This window comes from Excalfactoria chinensis, chromosome 13 (genome assembly GCF_039878825.1).
Source record: "Excalfactoria chinensis isolate bCotChi1 chromosome 13, bCotChi1.hap2, whole genome shotgun sequence".
In the NCBI taxonomy this organism is placed as follows: Eukaryota; Metazoa; Chordata; class Aves; order Galliformes; family Phasianidae; genus Excalfactoria; species Excalfactoria chinensis.
The window spans coordinates 14,554,843-14,576,121 of record NC_092837.1 but is presented as its reverse complement, the minus strand read 5'-3'; the positions used below and the strand labels follow the sequence as shown (position 1 = coordinate 14,576,121).

General features: G+C 48.5%; 1 protein-coding gene across 3 annotated transcripts in view; it reads left to right on the top strand.

Moving 5' to 3' along the window:
- SIL1 (SIL1 nucleotide exchange factor) overlaps positions 1-21,279 on the top strand; it is a 54,901-nt gene that overhangs the window by 7,015 nt on the left and 26,607 nt on the right. For all 3 annotated transcript variants that reach the window (XM_072348133.1, XM_072348136.1, XM_072348134.1), the window contains exons 3-4: positions 12,913-13,027; positions 16,224-16,359. In XM_072348133.1, the coding sequence (XP_072204234.1) occupies positions 12,913-13,027; positions 16,224-16,359 (251 nt within the window). The remainder of the gene's footprint in view (positions 1-12,912; positions 13,028-16,223; positions 16,360-21,279) is intronic.

Sequence of the window (21,279 nt, the reverse complement as noted above, 5' to 3'; positions counted from 1 at the left end):
CAGCTCACCATTTCTACTGCGGCGTGGTTACTTTTGGGGGGGACCTTTTTCAACGTAGTTTGTCTTATGTTTCTTGGTCTCTTCCTGCCCCTAAAATCAACTGTGTTACTGAGTGTTCAATTTCCAGCAGCAGCTTTGAGCGAGGCAGGTTCTTCTGGAAGCTCTGAGCTTAAGAAGTTTAGAATATGCTGGTGTTGCTTTAATGCGTGACGGCTTGTAGCGGTGTGTCCTTGTCAGGGTTCACGACTGAAGAGTGAGGTGCAAGGCTCGTGTTCCCTCAGAGGAAGCACTTGTCTGCAGTGGCGGTGAGGTTGTTGCGTCCGCATTGTTGCATCCACATCAGGAATAAGCAAGTGGCTTTGCTTTAGTGCGCTGCTTTCCTTCCGATGAGCACGGAGTAATCAAGTGCAAAATGTGTGCAGAGAAGCTTGCAAAGTCTGTTCAAAGTCAGCAGGAGGCTGCTGGAAATCATAATGGCGCTCACAAGTGTGGCACTTTTACAAGTTTTCTAGGGGTAAAGCAATTCGCTGGTGATGTTGTAAATGAGTTCTTTTGTTTGGGCTTTTGCAGAGCATCGCTTTGGGAGGGAGTGAGATTGCTGTCTGAAGCAGCTTTGAGTCCTCGCTGCTTTTCTGGTGGCTCGCGTGGTTTTTGTTCTCTTTATTGTTCAGAAAATTTTCCATTGTTTAAAAACATAATCAGAACTTGCTGAGAAAATCAGTGCGGGTGCCCTGGAGCTCCTCAGCACCGCATCCGTTTGATTTCTCTCTGAAATCTGCTCAAGTCAGAATGCTGAAGATAAGTAAAACTTCTCAGAGGAGGACCTGCTGTCCTCTGCTCAGAGCTGGGAGTTGAAGTTGTGCTATGGGTTTCCACCTGAAGCTTTGCCTGCTGCTCAAGCATCTCCTGTGCTTGGGTGGGTGCACGCTGAGGGGGGGTCCGTGTTCTGTGCTTGTGGGAAAGCAAAGTGTGTGAAGTCTGAGGGAGACGGCAGGAGCCTGGCTTTGCATCTTTGCAGCTGTAGCTGCCTGCAGAGCATCACTGGAAGTGACATCCTTGTGTCTGCTAACCACCTCTTCCAGGATATTTCGGTGCAACACTTGCATTGTTATGGTGGCAATCTGCGTGTTCTGCTTGCTGGAAGCAAGTGCTTCACAGTTCTTCTCTGCACGTGCCAGCTGTGCTTGTGCTGCACGAGGTGCTCGCAGGAAGCAGCAAGGCCAGCAAGTCCGTGTCCTGCACCTGGTGCCATTCCTTGCGGCGGGAGAGCAATCCCAGTGCACATCAAACAGCGTCTAGATATGACTTGTCATGGAACATCAGATGCCCTTTAAGTAAATTCTGGAGAAAAATAGCTGCTGAGGTTTGTGCTCCCAATACCGAGGGGAACGCCCTGTGCCTGCCTGCCTTCTGTTTCCCATGTTCTTTGCTCCAGGCTTGCCAGTTTGTTCTTTTCGGATTGTTTTTGTTATTTCTGTGTCGTGTTTTGTTGTTTATGTGTCGTGTCAGCCAAGGCTCTGTTGTAAGATTTTGGGACAGACATTGCTTTCTGGTGACTGGAGGCAGCGTCTCCTTCTCTCATCTTTCCTTTAGATCTCTTACCTTGCTCCCACTCTGAAATAAACCACCCACCTTTGTGGGTTATAAAGCTTTCTGTCCACCTCAGGCCTTCGCATGCAAACAGTCTTTCCAGTGCTCATCTCCTGTGGCAGGGGAGATTTTTCTGGCTGTGGTTGGTCTCAGATGGGTGACACTACTTGAAACTTGGTGGCATGGAACTTCTGGAGCTGGCAGAGGAGTCCTGGGCTGGGGAACTTGCCCTCTTACTGCTTTCAAGGCTGGTGTTTGCAGGGGGCAGACGGATGATTTGGATTTCTGCAGGGCTGTTTGTAGCTGACTGGCTGTGGGTGGCAGCTCACCACTGTGCCCCTGGAGAGCTCAGGGATGGAGCTGCTGAGCTGGGAAGGGGGTGGGACTTTTTGTGCCAGTTTTGGCACCTGCTACTCGAATGTGGCAAGTGGGATGGCAAAAATGCTGCAGGCGGAACCAGAGAAGGGCAAGCCTGTGGGACTGATCCCTGTGGCAGAGGAAACACAGGGGAGCCAGGGCCTGGGCTTCAGTGCAGTGTGCAGGAGTGTACAGCAGACTGGGACCTAAGGGGGCCGTGCTGTGAGGCCTGGGTTGAGGCCAGGGTACAGGAAGGTATGATAGTGTCTGGGGATTCACCCAGAAAAGGGTTCTAGAACAGGAACAAGGATGATGCTGACCCTTGGTGAGCAGCCAGGTGGGTGCAGTAGTGCTTCTCACATTAAGGTTTGGCCAGGGAAGAAGAACTGAAATCCCTTCTCATGCTTAGAAGGTGTCCAAGTGTGTTTTGGCTTTGTCATTAAGTGTCGCCCTCTCTAAAAGGCACTGAGACCTGTGTTGTGGTTGCAGGGAGAGCAGGAGAAGGGTAGGAGAGAAGAAAATGTGCCGTGGATGGGAAGGAGCTGTGGAGGAGGGAGGGATGGAGGAAAGAAGCTGAAGTGAAGGAGGGGGAAGAGTGTGAGGCTGGCTGGGAAGGAGCAGCGCTTGCTCAGATGGATGATAACCCACTGCAGGTTGGCAGCACTTCACGTTACTGAAGGTTGTCTACCAACGTTAGCCTTCACAATGGTTCCCTGGGATGAGTGGGATGCTGTGCTGCTGGGTGAGGAGCGCGAGGTCTGTGTTACAAGGGGCTTCAGCCCAGAGTGATCATTTAAAACCCAAGTTCTTTTTAGTAATGGATCCTACCGGCGTCTGCCTCACAGAGGAGGTGCTGCACAAGAACAGATTGCCTTGTGCTGATGTGTTTTAAAAACGGAAAGTGTTCTGGTCTTTGTGAGCACTTGGCTCCAGCGCTGGCCAGCTCAGGTTTCTTGCATTTTTCTTTTGGAGTTTGGCAGCTGTCTGCTTCAGGGAGTGCAGCGGTCTCATAAGAGTTGATTTGATCTGACACATGACAAATTGTTTCTGCTGGTGGGTACTTGAGGCGCAGTTTGTTAGCTGGCAGCCTTGGCTTTGTGGGCACTGGGGAAGTGGGGCAAGGCACGTCTGCCCTCCTCCCAGACAGCATCGTTGCAGCAGTGCTCTTGTAGCTCTTGCTTCCCATCCCAGCCTTCTTTTTGCTTGTTGTTAAATTGTGCTATTTGCATAGATTATTAATGTTGCTTATGGGCTGAGTGTTCCTGCAGATGCTCTTTGTGTTTCTCGTTGCACTTTAGGCAAAGCCTGCCTTTCTGGAACTGGACCCAGTTGCCATTAAGGATGCTTTGTTAAGTTGCCTTTCTTTTGGGCACCCTTTTAACTCTGTAATGAGGAGTGGAATATTACTCTCCTCAGCAGAATTACTATCTAGTAATGTTACCTAAAAAGTACACGTCCCTTGTGAGATACTGTAAATACATTTTATCTCTTCCATTACCTGCTGTTTCAAGAATATGTCCCCTAAGCATTTTAATCTTGTTTTCCAGACTTGTCTCAGGGTGAGGAATCACTCTTATTTGCAACCTGGGGCATAATTACTCTGTGCATTAATTTTGTCTCTTTCTTGTTGTCCATCTATTATTGCTTCCAAGAGGGAAAAAAACCCTCTGTAAATCTCCACTGAGACAGGACTGAGTGCTTGATTACCAGGAGAGTTATCCTTGCTAGAAATGCTTGTGAGACAGCATCCCCTACGTGTGTGTGTGTGTGAGATCAGGGCTGGCTCAGTGCTTCCAAGAGCAGGTGGGTCCCTGGGCAGTCGTAACACACCTGCAGTGCTGGGTTGAGGCCGGAGGTCGGACTGCTCAGCCCCCCAGGCAGTGTTTTGTCTCCTGCAGAGCTTTTCCCAGCAGTGCTCTGCTGCTGTTATGAAATAGAAATTAGGGAGGACAATGAGGGAAGCGGTTCCTCGGATGACCCTCTTTTGTCTGAGCACTAAAAGCCAATTCGGAGATTTTTGTAGAAGTGCTGTTTGCTCGGGTTGTTTTTGCTCTTTAAGTACAGACTCTCAGAGCTGGAGACTGGAGGCCACTGTAATTATTTCTTCCCATAAAGTAGAATAAATGCTGGAACTGCTTAATGCACAAATGGCAGGGTCCTTCCCTAGAAAAAGCAAGCTGTCTGACCCTGATGCTGCAAACCCTGCCTTGTGAACAGCCATCCCTGCTGTGGGCTGGGTGCACTGAGATTTCTCACGCCCTGGATTGGTCTGCCAAGGCTTGTCTTGCCATGTGCCATCTGTGGTCACTGGGAGTCACTGCGGAGGCCAGTGCAGTGAAGCAGCCTTGGTTTGCATGGCAGCTTCATTTGGAATTTCAGCAAATGGAAAAGCTGTGCAGGGTGTTTTGTTGGCAAAGAAAAGGAAAAACAATAATTGAGGGTTTGGAGAACTCAGACTTTGGCCCTGGTGCCCTTCCTCGGTTCTCACAGGGTGCTTTAGGCACAGGCTGCTGTCCCTCTCCTTCCTTTCTCCCGGCTGTGTGCAGGGACCTGAAGTTGTGCTCCTTGCTGAGGGTCTTTCTGTGCCCATGTTCTGCACAGCTGCATCCTGGACTCAGCTCTTGTGGCCATTGCAGTGCATGTTGCAGCCTTCCCATGGAGAGGATCCACATGGACCCAGTGGTGCCTGGCTGACCTGATGGAGCACTGAGCTCATGGTGGCCAAGGTGCTCACTGCGGTGCTGTCTTACAACACCTGCTGGGATTTGTGAGCCATACACAGGCAGATTCCCTGGTATGTCACCGTGTCATAAGGATTTGAGATGGAGAAGCTCTTTGAAGCATCAATGCAGCGTGTTCTGCAGTGACAAGATGGAGACGAGCACTTGTGTGGTTTTCCTTCCCCTTCCTCAGGGAAAACACTCTTTCACACAGATCACAAGCCACGGCCCTGCTGGTGTTTGAAGAGACCAGAGGAATTGCAGAGACCAGCTCTTGGTACAGCATCAAAGCCTGCCTGTCTGAAGCACAGGTGCTCAGCAACTCGAACTCGGTGTCCTTCATGTCTGGGCAGCAAAAAGAAAGAGGGTCTCTGAGCCTGGAGTCACTTGGATCAAAGCTCTGTGTAACGGAGGCTGATAAGGCGAAAAGCAAGATTGCATGGGAAGGTCAGAGCCTGTGTGGATGGTGAAGGCTGTCTGGTAACACAGTGGGTCCCCCGGGGGGATCTGTGAAACTGCAGATCACGGAGCACTCAGTGCATCTGCCCTGTGGGGTGCTGTGGGTGTGCCGGGTCGGGGCCATCCTGCGGCACCCGAGTGATGGTTCCAAGTGTTCCCTGTAAGAAGAGCTGGAGGGGCTGTGACAGCTGTGAGGCAGTGATAGCTATAATTAAAAGGATGCTGCACTGTCGTATTTCGATCTGTTTTTTTCCGTGCATCACTGTAAGAAACACCTAAAATAGCTCCATCTGACAAGAGATCAGAGAAGAAAAGTATTTTTAAGTTGTGGACTTTCTGCAGTTGATGGTGCGTTGTGTGCGGGCAGTTTCCTTCTTCCCTGATATTTTTTATTATGCTTCAAACAGTGCCCAGGAACCAGCGGAGCATCCTGATCCTGGTGGTGGTGTCAGCCCCTGTCTGTAGGCAGCTCACAGGCAGGAAGGCAAAGTAGAGGTGGCAGGTGATGGAGTACCGGAACGGGGAGGAATTACCTTCTCTTGTAGCTTTTCCTGTCTACGCCTTCAGTTCTACGTTTGCGGTCTTTGCAGCTCTTTGCAATTTTAATAGTTCTTTCCTTTAAAAAAAGCACCAAAAACATGCTTCGTAAATGCTGCCTGCTGCTGACCGGCTGTTCTGCTGCTGTTGTTTCAGAGTGTGAGAGCTCTTGTGTTTGGGGAACAGGGCTTGTTATTTTATCTAAGTGAGAAATGCCTCCGTGGCAGTGTGAGAAGGGTGGCTTCTGAACTGCCTGCATCGGGGCTGGCAGTGCAGGGGCAGCAGCTGTGTGATGTAGCAGTGTGCGAGCTGGACATGCTTTAATGGTATCAACATTGCTCATTTATTCATTTCTTATCTTTTAATCCAGTCTCCTTATTGAGAAGCCAATATCTGAAGAGGGAAAGGAGGTTATTACTCAATGTGAGATCCACAAGAGTGAACGTGGGTGTGTGTTGGAGCTCGTCCTGCATTCATCTTTAGGAAGATGTTTGTCCCAAAGGTTTTCTGTGCTTCTCCTCTCTTTGGACAAGTCCTATGCTGGTAGAAATGCATGTTCCTGTGCTCTGATACAAGCGTTAGGCCCAACAGTGCTGAGCGAGAATGTCAGGTGTGTGTGCAAGCAGGCACAGAGCTGTCGTAATGTTGAATACATTTGTTGTTTATCAATAATAAATGATGAATTCAGTTCTCTGATCTCTGAGGTGCGCTCTGGTTCTGCACGCTCCACCCAGCGCTGAGCAGCAGGCCAGACCCTCTGCAGTTATCGTTAATGAGCTGTGGGCTGGCACAGGGCATGCCACAGCTCTGCTCGGGCTTCAGACACCCGGAGCACAAAGCTATGCCCTTGTCCTCTGCAGAGCTGCATTCTCTGTGAATGCTGAAGTTTCTGAATGAATTTATGAAGTAAATTTAATAAACAGGCTAAATGATGTGCAGTGTTAAACCGTATGTGGTTTGTATAAACAGTGCTGTTTAAGTAACTAATTAGGTTTCCAAGAAAAAGCTCCTGGTTAAGATGTGTCTGCTGGGTTCATCAAGATGATGGAGCTGAGCAGCAGCTTCCTCTGCTTGCTTTAGCACTCCTTCCTGCCATCCTTGGCATCACCATGTGCTGGGCATGAGCGTGTCACACTGGTGCTGTGGCTGCAGACAGAGCTGTGCGGGCTTCATCTGTGGGTATGGTATGATAGGAGTAAATATAGCAGCAGGAAGTAATGTGATGTCTTGGATGAAAAATAAGATAGCGAGGAGGTTTTATGTGTGGTGGGGAAGCTCTGGCTGGGTGCAGCAGGGCAGAGGGTGCTGGGGGACGCTCGTTCCCCAGAATGCAGCAGTTCTTACTAAAGGTGAACTGGAGATTTCTGTGGCCATCCCAGGCACTGCTGGGTCCAGAGGACTGACGGCTTACAGACGTCTCTGCTCTGAGCCTGGGTGCCTGCAGTGCTGGGGAGATTCCCTCTCCACTCTCAGTTACGTTGGTGTAGGGCAGAGCAGTGTAAGGTGGTATTGCAGCTGTCAGAGGGGCTGGCTGGTAATGTTAGCTGAAGGCTAAGCCTGCAGGGGCTACTCATATTTATTGTTGTGAATTATTAATAGTGGCTGTAAAGGTTGCATGATGCAACAGTAGGTGCCAGGCTGTGTAAGCACACGTTTCTGCTGTGGTTGCCCTTGTCTTTGCTGTACAACTTTGCTTGTGGGACAGCGCAGGATGAAGTGGAGAGCTTCTGTGGGGTGTCTGCAGCATCCTGGCAGCAATCCCTTCTGGGCCTGGGACAGAGTGTGGAGCTCTCTGATCCTTTTGGCTGCCCTGCCATCTCCTGTCCAAGTTCCACGTTCTGCAGACCTGTGCCTAGAGATCTCTTGTGTCCTGGATTGGTTCTGTCCTTGCCATGTTACATGGGGGAGCTTTCAGCCAAACATCTGGGACTTGAATTTCCTTGCGAGGTCCATCCAGAGAGAAGTTACTTACCCAGGGGAGCTCACGGCTGATTTTTAGCATTTTGGACTCAATGTTTCTCTCCATGCAGTCGTCCAAATTCAGAGCTATTGAAGCGCAGGACTTGCTGTCCCAGGGTGATCTGTGCCCAAGCAGCAGAGTCTCTATTGTTACTTATTTGTGTAAACCTAGAAGCATGGCCTCCTTGCTGTGTGGGCTCTCTGTAGGCTGCAGATATGGCAAGGTGTTCCCACTACCTCTCCCTTGCGTAGGAGTGCTTTCAACACACTACAGCACGGTCCTGGTAGGAGTAAGTGATGAGGAGCAAGCAGGAAGAATAAATGTTTTAGAAGTAGCTTATTAAGTGATAGCAATAGGATTGTCTGTACCGCAGTTTCATTCCATCCCGAAATCTGGCGTGGGGTGAGCTGTTTGCAGGCAGGCTGCGCGTGCTGTCCTGTTACCTGTGTGTGAGGCACTGTGCTGAGGTTGTCCCTCAGGCAGGGGCTGGTGGCTGTCAGAGTGCTGGGGCTCTGCATGGGGCTGGGGACTTCACAGTGTCTCATTGGGATGAGAAGATCTTTGACATTTTAGTGTTGGCTTGATGTGGAAGGAAGCTTCACTCCTGCTTCCTTGTGGAAGTGCTGCTGCTCAGGACCTGCCTGAGGAAGAAACTTCAGGCATGTTCCAGCAAGGGAAGTTTTGTGCAAATTCCAGCACCTGTCTTGCAAAGACAGGGAATGAGGTTCAGTTGCTCCTTGAGGTTCTTGCAGCTTCTTGCTCTTTGACTGGCATCTTTGTACTTGAGTCCTCCATGCTGAAAGACACTGCAGGTTACCATTGGCAAGTAGGCATGTTTGGAAGGACAGTGCCTTTTCTCTCTTACAAGAACCTCTGGGTTTTTAATAGAGACAGATTGTTTCCTCATGGCTCCCATCTCTAGGTGATATCCAAGGTATCCCGTGCTTGATGCCAGGAACTGTGATGCAGTGTCCGTGCAGTGTCCGTGGGTGAGGAGCTGAGGTGGAGCTTCAGAACTGGTCTGCTAAGCAGATATATGATCACCTGGGCCTGTGTCCACTGAGACACAGGTGTTTTCAGGCCGTCCTGTCTTAGCCTGGTTACAGGAAAAGGGCCATATTTGCAGAACGACCCCTTGTGTCTATTTGGAAGTGATGGCTGTGCTGATCAGATGGAAGTAAAGGGGGAAGTGTGCTGTGAGAGGACAGCAATGTTCTTTAGATGCCCGACAGCAAAGTGACAGCAAACCAAATGCCAAGTGTCAGTGATTTTATTGGAGCAGTGAAACTTAACTACAGAAGCATCTATTTCTAAGCGAAGTATGAATGATTTAAAAGTGAGCATAAAAAGCGAAATGTGAACAATTCAAACATGAGCATACTAAGCGAAATGCAAACAGTTCAAACATGAGCGTGCTGAAGCGGAGGATAAGTACACTCGTCAAATTGACAAGGGATGGTACCTCTGTGATTAATCTCACCCACTGATGAGCCACGGTCGAGGATGCTGCTGACCTCTCACTTTCTGTCTGACGATATCAGGCTTCTCTGCCAGGCAGTGCCCCTGGACCAGCCTCCAGGAGCTGCTCTGAGCAGTCTGTTGGTATCTTTAAGGAGCAGAATGCAATAAACCACAGATTTCTTACTGTTAATTGTTGGTTGGTTACGCATGCACCATACAGGGGCATCCTTCTGCTCCATGGCAGACCTGAGGAAAGGAGCATCCTTCCACATCTGCAGCACTGGAAAAACATGTGCTGTGGTCACTTTGTTTGTCCTCAGATGTCTCCTCTCATTCATGCAGGCTGGACTGCAGATGAAACCTTCCTCTTCCTCCTGTCCATGCAGCTGCACGGCTTGTCAGAAGAGGAGGGGCTGTTAGCTAACCTTGGGCTGTTCCTGAGACATCTCTCTGCTCTTCAGCAGATCAACAGAAATGGGTGCTCACTGTGGATCTGGGAACCCCATTGCTCAAAGAAATGAAATTCTAGGTTGGATCAGCTGGATTTCCTTTTCTTTCTCTGTTATGTTTCCACATCACCTCGCATGTCATGCTGGCCTTGGCCATGGATGCTGTCTCATTGAAACAGTACTGCGTTTGGACAGGGATCTTGTAACTTGGCACTGCAGCATCTGCTGTCCTGAGCGCATCTCCTCAGTCCAACATCCCAACTTACACTGTTGTGTTTAAAACCATTTTCTGAACTGCTTATTACTGGCAATCCAATTTTGGGTCAAGCCTAATTGCTGGGCGCTTAGAGGCCTTTGTGTCACCAGTTCAGCTGAAGGGCTCCTGGGTTGTATTCCTCGGTGCCTTTTATCGTTTGATCGCTCTCCATGCTGTCTTATGCTCAGCAAAAGGAACTTTGTGAACAGTTTCTTCCTGTAGACACGAAGTGCTGAGGGTCTGTTAGTTGCCATTGGCCGTCTCGATGAAGGCTGGCTGTACAGGTACTGAGCCTGAAACTAGTAAATTTTCAGACTGTTTTGTGAGGCTTACAATTCCCATGCTGCACCCTTGATCCCTAGATGAGAACAAGGATTAGCTTATTGTTATTGCTTCCTCTTGGCCATAAAACAGAGCACGGGCTGGGGAGCTCTCAGAGATGTTTGTGTGCTCTTATGAAGCAGCTGATCAGAATTCAGATGAGGCTTTGGATAGATTTATTGAAGTGACACAGTGTGCGCGGTACACGCTTTGAGTTAGGACATGAAAGAGTGGTGCATTCCCAGCAGCAGAAGGCATTAATGAAATATGTTCCTGTTACTGACTTCCTTTGAACTGTCACCTATGACTACAGCAACTGCATTTGCGGGGCTGTGCAGCACTTACTGATGTGCAGCGAGTGAAACGAGTAAAATATCTCTTCTAGCAGAGAACGCAGTGGGGATGGTGGGGTTTCTGCAGCCACCGGTGCAGGAAGCTTTTCTGGAGCCATGGGGCACAACTGGGCTGTGCTGCAAAGCTGTAGTGAGCTGTGGCAGGGTATGCTGCCCGCTGTACAAGGGGGTGCTGCCAGGAGCTGACACTTCTTTGAGGGTGACCCTTTGCTCTTCCCCAATTACATGATCTTCAACCACAAGAAGAGGAGGATTGAAAATAACACCCTGCTCCTTGCCGGGGGAATTGGCAGGGTGGGCATCCTATGGCTGTAGTAGTACTGATCAACCACAGCTGTGTGTGCTGCTGCATCCCAAAATGATGTCTGAAAATCAGCAGCAGCGCTCTCTGTGCAGGTGAGGTCACAGTTACCATTCCTTCTGCTTTGCCAGCTGCAGGGCTGTGTCCAAAAATGCTTTGTATCTATGTAAAATTACCTTTGGAAGTTCTCTCACGCCATCTGCTTATGTCTGCCTTGTAACGAGATGTGAGCTTGCATGGGCTTCTCTCCAGGAGCTTCAAACCCCCAGGTTTCACATGTGAGCTCCTCCTGCCTACCTGGGACCGAGGCAGACTGGTAATTGTTGTGCAGATGCCATGTTCCAGGCAGGCATGAGGTTGTAGGCTTTAAAGAGGCTGTGCTGTCACTTGCTACCAGCCTCCTCGGTACACGTGAGCTCTATTTATATGGGAGTGCACGTTTGCTTTCAACCGCTGCTTTGTTGAATTTCTTTTTCTTCTTTTTGTTTCCAGCCTTGCAGGTGAAATGCTCAGCATACATCTATTTTTTATTATCCCAGCTTCGCCGCCTCTTTTTTATTTATTTATTTATTGGTTTTGTTTTGTTTTATTTATTGCCACTAATGTGAAGAGAACAACGCGTTTCCTATCTAAAAACCTCCAGTTTCTTCTGATATGAGTTGGGGGGAACTTTTTGTCTTGGTCAGTCTGAGTTTGAGGTCCTGAGCGTGGCGTTAGCTGGGAGGACACGTACACCTGCTGAGCGTTTGAGCCCACAGGCGCTTCTCTGGGTTTTGGTCATAGCCGTGTTGCATTTGGCAGCATCCTAAGGGAGGAGTGTGGATTTTGGCCACAGGTTGACTTTGCCACCTTCCTTGGTGTGATTCTTTGCCTTATGAGAGAGGAGGAGACCATCAGAGAAGGATATTGGGCTACATCTACTCAGAAAGCAACTACACGAGTTCATGGATGGGGAAGAACCTTACAAAAATAATTCCACTGTGGGCTGGTGAGCTTCCAAGATAGAAGCTGCTGTTCCTTGTCCTTCTCCCATGGCAGGAGCTGGGGTCAGGTGCACCTGTGGTTCCCCAGCTTGCATGCATGCAGCAGGCCAGGTGGAGCGGAGTAGGAGCTTGCATGGGCCCAGGCTTGTGCAGGTGGCAATTCAGGTGTAAACTTTGCTGGCATCAGGGAAAGTTTGGCAGAGGAAAAGGCTGATGGATTTGGTCCTGACAGCTCTGCTTAAAGCTTGGTTTGGATTTTGTGGAAGTAGAAGGTGGTTGCATGAAGGAGAGGAAAACTGTGATGTTATCTGCCATCCTGATGGACAACAGAGGGGGAAAGATATTTAGGACTGCATGTATGGGAGGCAATTCTTTAAAACCTGGATAGGAGTAGGAGCAGGCTTGATGGAGGGATGAGTAATGAAGGAGTGCTTGAACGGAACTAATCAGTCCCATCTTCTTTCAAAAGACCTCATTTAGTTTAATTTAGTAGCATGTAAATTTAGAGCCAATCAAAGGCAATACTTCTCCAGCCTATGTGCTGGCAGCCTCCCTACCCTCTCCTACCCAGTGCGAGGACAGGCAGGCTGGGCTGCCTGCAGGCTTCAGCCTCGTGCTGCAGCTCACTGGGAGCGTGAATGTGCATCTAATGGGTAAATAAACCTGCAGCTCTGGGCTAAGATGGCCATGGCCTGCTTCTGCCCACAGCCCGTGTGCTTGCTGGGTGGGAGCCGTGTCCCTCTGCAGCATGAGCAGAGCCAGCTCTGGTGCACAGAGTGGGCAGGGCAGGCAGGGAAGGCCTCGTGCTGCAGGAACTGCTGAGCAAACCTTGTTCAACTCTACAAAATGTTGTAAGCAAACTGTAGCAGGACCACAACCAAATCCTGTTTTTTCCCTGTAGTCTCTTCATATTTTCCACGAGGTGTGAGCCCTTGCAGGGTCGGTACAGAGTACTTTGTCATTAGCTGCCATAAACTCCATTAGCAGTGAAGTCAGCACCCTGTGCTTTTGTGTTCCCCCTGATGGGCTAACAGCTAGATCTGGAGTGTCCTGCCACCTCACACTCCTAAACCTGTGCTGTGGTGAAAAATATTGCGTAAAGAATGCTGAAACCTGTAAAAATTTGTTCTAAAGTGTCCTTGGTTTGTTTTCCTTTGCTTTGCAGGTGGGTGGCAATGTCTCACTGGGCTGGTCTCCTCTGCACTACTGCCAAAGTCGGCCTCCTGCTCCTGCTGGTTCCTGCAGTGTTTTTCCAGTCAAGCCTAAGTGAGAGAGTTCCCGTAAGTGTCTGGATGCCAGGTTTGCAGGGGGTTGTCCAGCCTCTCTGCTGGGGTCACACCTCCCTCGGTCATGCTGTGGTGTCACGTAGTCTGACAGCAGTTGCTCAGTCACTGCTTCCCTCCTCGACAGCTGATCAGTAACAACATTCCAGAAGGGCTCCTTTCTTAAGACTGTTTTCTTCGACCTCAGGAATTCCACTGTGACGCTCAGTCAAAAGGCTTTGCAAAGGGAGCTGTGCTCTTGGGTAACTCTCATTTGCTAGGTGTCACTTGTCATCCATACAAACAGCCAGAGCTAATGATGTGGTCTAGTGGCAGGAAGAGATGGCCTCAGTTATTCTGCTGGCCGTGCCTCCGTTGAGTCACTACAAGTGAGTCAGGTTTAGAAGAGCACCCTCTTGGGTCCTCACGTCTCACTTGTCTGCATTTTGCTGCTTGTGGTGCTTTGAAGCAGTTGCAGTGGGTGGAAGCTGTCTGCCCTTTGCACTTGCCCACGAATGCAGAATTACCCCCATTCTGCTCCTGAGCCCGGGTGCCCAGCCCTGTAAGATCAAATCTGGGAAGTCACCTGGACGTACTTGCATGAAGGAGACTCCGTAGCAGTGCAGAGTGGAGTTTGTTTGTTTGGATGTTTGGTTTTGTCTGTGGGTTTTTATTTAGCTTAATTTATGCTGTGGCTTAAAATTGATTTCTGCAGCAACACCCACATAGGGGATTACTGGCCTCCCATGTCCCTGGATGCTCACTCCTGCCTATGTGTTGCAGCTTGCTGGTCTGTTGGCTGTGTGGGCTGTGCTATTAACTGGAACATATGCGAGGGGCAGATTAAAGTATATGCTCTGCAGGCCCAGGATCCGTGTGGAGTCAGGTACCGATGTGATAATTTATCTTGTTGCAGAGAGGGCAGGGAGGAGGCTGGAGGTGGAGTGTAGTCAGTTCAGCTGTAGGAAAAAGCTGGAGAAGAGTATTGGGACAGCCACCCAGCGCCACCTGCCTGACTTGCAAGCAGCCTGATGTGAAGATGTCCTGTCCCATCAGCTCAGTAGGTAGTTGCCTCTCAGATCCCCTTTTCCTGTGCTCCTTCTGCATGGGCTCAGTGGTGGTCGCATCTCCGAGAACAACTGCAGGTTGTCTCAGCTGTCCCTGCTGAGGGTCCTCAGCTTACTGGAATGGATTCAGACTGATCAAAGGAAGGAGGATTTTTTACCCTTGAGGAGATTTCCATTGGCCTTTAGGAAACGTCTTTCTTCTTACCGTTTTAACTGTGAAAACAAACCCAAAAGGATTCTGCATAACGATGCGATTTGTCGCTCTGCATAAACGAAGGCTTGTGTGGTGTTGCCTTGTTTCAGCACTCTGGAGATGTTAATGACACACGGGGTATTGCAAAGCAATGTGGGGCCAAACTATGACAGTTGCATTTAAATGAGCCAAGTCACATCGTTTTACCCATATAGAACATTTAGGCCACGGCTCTTCTCTCGAGCAGAGCCCATAAACATCAGCCATCTCCATTAAGTGTTTCAACAGATCCAACAGTCAGGGGCCTGTCAGTAAATTTACAATGGACTGTATGGGTAAGTCCCTCTTGGATAATAATATAGCAGTGCAAATAAGCTAAGTAATAACTGCGCTCACTCATTTATTTCAGTCCTGTTGAGTCTGAGCTCAGAAAATGTTAACATTGATTTTCATCAGTAGAATCTGGCTTTTTATGTTTATGATTGTTACTGAGCTTTAACCATTTCTCATCATCTTAACAATCTCAAGCCTCTGCTGCACTGAGCGAAAGCAGGAGTTAAGCTCTGTTTTTGCAGCGTGTTTCTGAAGTTTCGATCCCTTCTGACAGACAAGATAAAAACATTCTGTGGATTTGTCAACCATCCTAATGCGTTACCGCTATCATGGCTAATTGGATGTGTGCAGCTCAGGCTGCTGTTTCTCTTGCTCAGAAACACTCTCCTCGACCAGATAATAGATATTTATATGCAAAGCATCCAGATTCTGGCAGTAAACACGCAAGCTTTTTTCCAAGGAGTGAAGGCAGAACGTGGCCTGAGATTTCCAGTTAACCTCTTGTCCTTTTTTTCTTTCCCTCTGTGAAAATATCGTAAGGTTTAATACCGCAACACTTCACAAAGTGAGCTGGCTGTAACTCTTATTCTAATTGCCAACAATTAGGAGCCATCTTTCCCTATAGACTGGTTATTTGAAATTATTCTGTGGTGTCATTCTTGGCAATATCAGAAGCAGATAATGCTCCCTGCAATGGAAACAGAGCTATCTGGATGATTAGCCCGGACTGGGTTATCTGTTCCTGTGAAAACCAGAATAGCAGAGCCCAGCTTCCCGAGCACTTAATAGTCTGCTGTCAGATAGTACAAGGCCGGTACTTGCTGTGCACTCTGAGTAATTTTGTCCTCTGAGGTTTGTGGTGACTCCCACCATCTCCCTGGGGAGACCTTCCAGTGAATGCTGAGCTTTCCCGAGGGGACAAGGATTGTTTTTTTCCTGCTTTTCATCCCCGTTTTTCCCTTTGTACAACGCAGTGTCCCTCCCATATCAGTTTCCACACCTATGTGTCCACGTGCAGCAGCTGCAAGGTGAGCGGTGTGCGGATGGCTGCCTTGTTGTTTGAAAGGGCATTGGTGTGTGCCAAGAGAAGGATGCTTGCGTCTTCATCATGTGGGCTGGTCGGTGTGTTTTCATGTGTCCTATTTTGGAAATAGCTGAACTATTTTGGTTGAAATCTTCTCCGAGCCTGAAATAAGAGCATTTAAGAAAAAAAATATATCTATGCTTGAGGCGTTCCAGTAGTGTGGAAAATTTCAGCTGAAAAAGTTTGAAGTTTGACATATTTTTAGGCAAGGGAAAACAGGGTCCTACAATGTTACACAACCCTAATAATAGTCCTGGCTCCAGCCGTAAGATAGGTGAGGCTCTGCAGAAGCATCTTTTAAGCCTGCAGCCTGCACTGGAATAGGAAATAAGCTGCGTTGCTTTGTTCAGCACAAATGTCGTGCTAGTTATGCATGTTTAACCTTTAATATACTTTAAATCTAAATTTAACCATGTGGAAAGAATCTCGGATGTCAAAAAAAAAAATCTGCTGGCGAGGGAAAAATGTAGTATTCGCAGCCGGCACTAAATTAGCCAGATGTGATTGCTAATGAGCTGAATCTCTTCTGTCCAAAAGGAATTTGCCCTTACAAAAATAGAAGAGAGCGACATAAAAGATGACAGCGGGAAAGAGCCAATAACAGATGATGATGCTGATCCCGAGGACCTGGAAGTGTTTTACCCGACGCATCGGTGGCAAGCTGTCCGTCCAGGTAACGTGCTGGTGACTAATTGTAGTGTCCCTCTGAAACCTCATCTGACACCACCGACAGAAGCCTTGCGGGAAAGCTAAAAATACCTATTTGTTCCCATGACAATGTATTCTTTTGCCGCTGTTCAGACAAAGAGGAACGGACCCAGTGACCCAATACAGAGAAAAGCCACCATCACCAAACCGACCGGCAACAAGAGTGGCTGCTAAAGTGCTTTCAGTTCAGCAGAGCAGGTCGGAGCGGGCTGCCTGTCACGTTGTAGGTGGTGACGTGTCTCGGTCACCAGCTCCAGAGCCCTTTCCCTCTTTGTGTGCTTGTCAAGACTCAGATTTTATAGCATTTGTTGGCACGCAGTGCTTCAGGTCTGCTGCGCTCCAGTGTGGGCTGATGAAATGCTGCTCAGTGGCAATCTGATTAAGAATTGTCACTGTAAAACTACACAGCTTCTTAACAATGGGGTTTCTGTTCCTTAGCTGAATGAAACACAGCTTTTATTCCTCAAAACTTAACCAACGCATCCCACAAAAAAAATCTCTTCAGTTATTTTGAGTTGGTATCTTTTATTAGACATTTGTGGGACAATGTATGTGAGAAGGCGCCAACTGAGCCCGCTGCTTCACTGCAAAAACCTGTGCGGTGGGCAAGGCTCTGCAGAGGATAAGCCCATTGGAGCACATGGAAATGCACGAGTGTGCACACTTTGGTAATTAGATGATCAGTAAGTCTGCCTCTGTGCTTTTGGACAAGGTGTTTAATGTGCACTGGTGTGTGGTTGTACACTGTGTGGTTGTGCACTGGTGTCCTCTTGTATGCACAGGTGTGATGGCTTCGCACCTCAGAAGGGTGGACTTAGTAGTAATGAATTTCTATGAAGTGCTCTGAGTTTCTAAGAACTCTATTCAGTCTTCACTGTTAATTATTGAAAGAATAAATATGGGATCCATTTATCTTGAAATTTCTGCCAGTTGGAGCAAGATTACTTTTCAAATTCAAGTCTTTCTGTAACAGAGATGTCTACCAAAGCTGCACTGTGTACTTAGGTTTCATTTCTGTACCATTATGTATGGAAGGCGTGTGCTGCCCCTGCTCAGTATGCAGACTGGCAGATCGCTACCACCCTTGCTGAAGCAGAATATGGATATACTTGCAGTTATTATAAATGTCATTGCTGTTTCTGTTCAGCAGTACCTTCTCCATTGCTTGGGTGTTTTGTTCCATTTTATTTCTGTAGAAATTCCACGTTAGGTGTGTGCAGTAAAGGACTTATGGAAGCAGAGCACTTGCCAGCATTCAGTGCTGTAGGGGAAGAATTTCAATTACTGCTGTAAAAAGGCTTAAATGGTGGCCTGCTCGTGACAGATCCTCATTCCAGGTATGTGTGCAGGCTTTGGTCAGAAACAACAGGGAAAAAAGAAGTCTTTTTTGACAACCTCCCGCCAGCCTATTTTTTGCCTGCTGCACGTTTGGCTGAAGTGAAATCTTGTGGTGGCTGTGTGGCTCGTGTTATGTGCACCGTGTGTTCTGCTCATAACAGAGGGATGCAGGTTGGCGTTGTGACTGGTCCAGCAGCTCTGCACCCTCAGTTGTTTCCTGATGTGATTCCCGTGCCCGTAGCTGTGTGCCCTGCTGGCTGCCCTGCCCGCTGTGTGCTCAGCACTGCTCAGGGGAGGCTGCAGCCAAACACTCTGAGTCTGCTGTCCTCTGCACAGCTCTGGGGTGACCTCCTGCTGTCTTCCATTGGTATCTGTGTAGCGAACTGAGCCCTCCTCTTCCAGAGGGAGCAAATGTCACTCACGCTCTGGATCTTCAATTTGAAATAGTAGAAGGGAGATCAGAGTCCCGTTGCCCCCATCACGTTCCCATTTCATCTCATTTCTGTTCTGAACTCAGTGCAGGGCTTTTATGCTCGTGTCCGGTCCCACGGTTGCTCAAATTTTATACGTGTATTGCCAGTTTTCTTCTGCTGCTTTTCTTGTTCCTGGTTGCTAATTGCGTCAAACCACATTTCCACCGAGACTGCAGCAGTGTCATCAACCTGTAACCTGTCAAATCTCTCCACAAAATTCAATTGTTATTGTATATGTAATGCTGCTTTGTACAGTTGTTCCCTTGCTGCCTAAAATGTGAGCTGGGTTTTGATCGAGTTCTACCTTGTGCTTTGTGCACGCTTCAGGCTGCTGGAGGTAGCTGGATGCAAACACAGAGAGACAGTTACCCGAAGAGCTCTGCCTCCTGCAATCGGGAAGCAGGGAGATCAGCTGTCTCCTCTGCCAGCCGGCCGGGCAGCTGACAAGCTGCGGAAGGTTGGTGAAACTTCACCGAGTCCTTTAACGCATTTGTTAGGCATTGCTTCTTTTGCACGTGGTACTGAATAATACACCAGGCACCGCTGGGCTAGACACAAAGGATACGTGCACCTTCAAACGTCTCCCGGCTCCTCCAAGTGTTTGTTTGGTTTCACCTAAGGAAATGATGACGGTGTCTGCAGGGCTTTTCTCTCTGTTCTTGGTTCCTGTCTGTCAGAACTTGCAGGCTGCTTGTGTTTTAGTGAGTGGGCCTGCAGTGGTTTGGAATGAATGTTCACTCTGCTGATTGCGTCGTTTCCCATCTCAAGTTCCATCACAGAGGCAGACTTTTATTTTTGCAATGCTTCTTCTAGTTTCTCTTTCCTGTTCTGACTGCACTTTTACCAGACAATAGTGCCTTTATGAATTCAAAGCTCTCTGGAGACACCTAGCAGAAGTGACCTGCTTTTGTTTCTTATGCTGAGCTCTTCTGAGTGCGTGGAGGTGAGTCTGTCAGCATGCAGGAGCACACTATTGCTTTTCAAGACAGTCTTTGTTGATTGGTGTAACCAAAACCTGATCCTTAGTCTTTGGGATGCCAGAGATGACTGGAAGCATTTGGATGGGGTTCTTGTTAAAGACATTCCTTGTTTGTGGGGGTGGCCGTGATGATGATCTTATGACGAGTGCTGAGATTATTGCAGTCATGGCTGTTCTGCTCTTCCGTGTCAAACTAATCGATTTTTGTATACCATGTTTCCATGTGGCCTCAGCACAACATCCTACGGCGCGTTAGTACTTCATTTACAAAGCATTACCTGTTTCTGTCATTTGGGCACCTCGTTTCCCCCTTATTTATTAAAGAGCTGCTCCTTCTGATGGTTGAAAATTGGGTTGCTCTGATTATCTAATCACATCGCCAACCAGCAGTTTTTCCACTTGACATTAGCATCAGCAGTTGCTCCTCAGGGAAGGCATTGCTGCAAAAACATATATATATATATATATATATAATGGCAAACTCTGTAAAGAATCACTTCATTAGATAACCTAATGTGCAACTTTGAGGGGCCGTGCTGGTTTATACCACAGGCTTGTGCTGTCCAGCATCTCGTCTTGACTGTGGCAAGTGGAAGTGCCTGGGACAGTGCAAGCACATGTAGTGCTGAGCCCTGTGCTTCCAGAAGCTGCCCCTGGCTCCAGGACAGTGGAGTGGAGCCGAGGTCTTTCTGGGCTGCTTCCAGTGTTTTGCTGCTTTTCTGTTTCCTTCTTGCAGTCACCACCACTCAGGTTTTTGTTCTTAGCCGACCTTTTTCTTTGGCTGTTTCTCTCTGCTGAGATTCTAGACAGCTGTGTAATTCTTTGAAGAAGCAGAAAAGGCAACTACTTAATAGGGAAGAAAAAGGATTAACTGCCTTTGCCATCGCGGGGACCAGCGAGGTGGGGAGCCTTGGTCTCCAGCTGCAGATGGGCTGTGTCCAGCTCCGTGACAGCAGCACTTCTGCAGTCCCCAGCATGGCAGGAGCTGGCTGGCAGCTCTCTGGCCTGTCAGTTTAAAGCTGTGAATTAATGTGTCCAGTCTCCAAATCCAGATGGATCAGATGGGAATCTCATCTGCCCCAAATGTGAAAATATTTGCAGTCTACCTTGCGTGCTTTCCATTTGAGAGGAACCAGTGATGGGACTGAGGAAACCTTCCTTTGGTCCTGAGTAACAGAGCAAAATCTCTTGCTGGTGGCTGACATGCAGCAGCACTGGATCTCTGTCAGCGCTGTGAGACAGGTGTTTGTATCTGCACTGATGGAGCATATCCTGCAGGAGCCAGGCTGGCCTTGGACCTTCAGCTGTTGTTAAACTTCTGACTCGCAGAGCTCCGTGCTGCTACCTGCCGTTATTCGGGAGCATCTGTACTGTGCAGAGTCATTTTCCTAAGTGCCTAATTATATTGCAGTTAAAAAATAAGAAGCCATGACTGCTGCTGTTGATCAAACTGCAAGAGAGAAGTTGATGTGAGCATGCTGTTGTTGCTGCTTTTGTGAAGATGAAACCATCTTAAGTTCAGCGGGGAGCTGATGATACATCACTTAGCATTTAAATATCCACAGCTGCAGCTTCCAAAGGTCCTCGGGCTGCTTTCTCTGTCAGTAGCTATCTTTGCTGTTCATATTTGTCCCAGGTCTTCCTGTGTGTCATTTGCTGCACAAACAAAGTTTTATGCATACAGAAACATGGTTCTCAAAGAAAACATTCACACTGGGGAGGTAAGTTCAGAAGTTGCTTTGAAAGACTTGCTGAGATGCTGTTAGAAAAAGGAAGACTCTGGATGGGGAATAACTCAGTCCAGCTTTATTGCTAGTCTTTCTTTCAAGAGATCTCAGCATCCAGACAAGCCAGCACTACTGGAAGCTGGGCAGAGCTTATTAAAGCTGGGAGGAGAAGGTGATGACAGGAGCAGGTTTGTGCACACAGAGCTGCCAAGTGCCCTGCCAGTCTCTGTCACTCTCCTCCACGTCTAAAGGGACCCCTCTGGCTCAGGAGTCCTGTGCCAGACCTCCCCGCAGCCTGGCTGGGTGACAGGAGGCGGTGTCCGGCTGGACATCTTACTTGTACCGCTCAGCAGGCTGCCTGGCTCCTG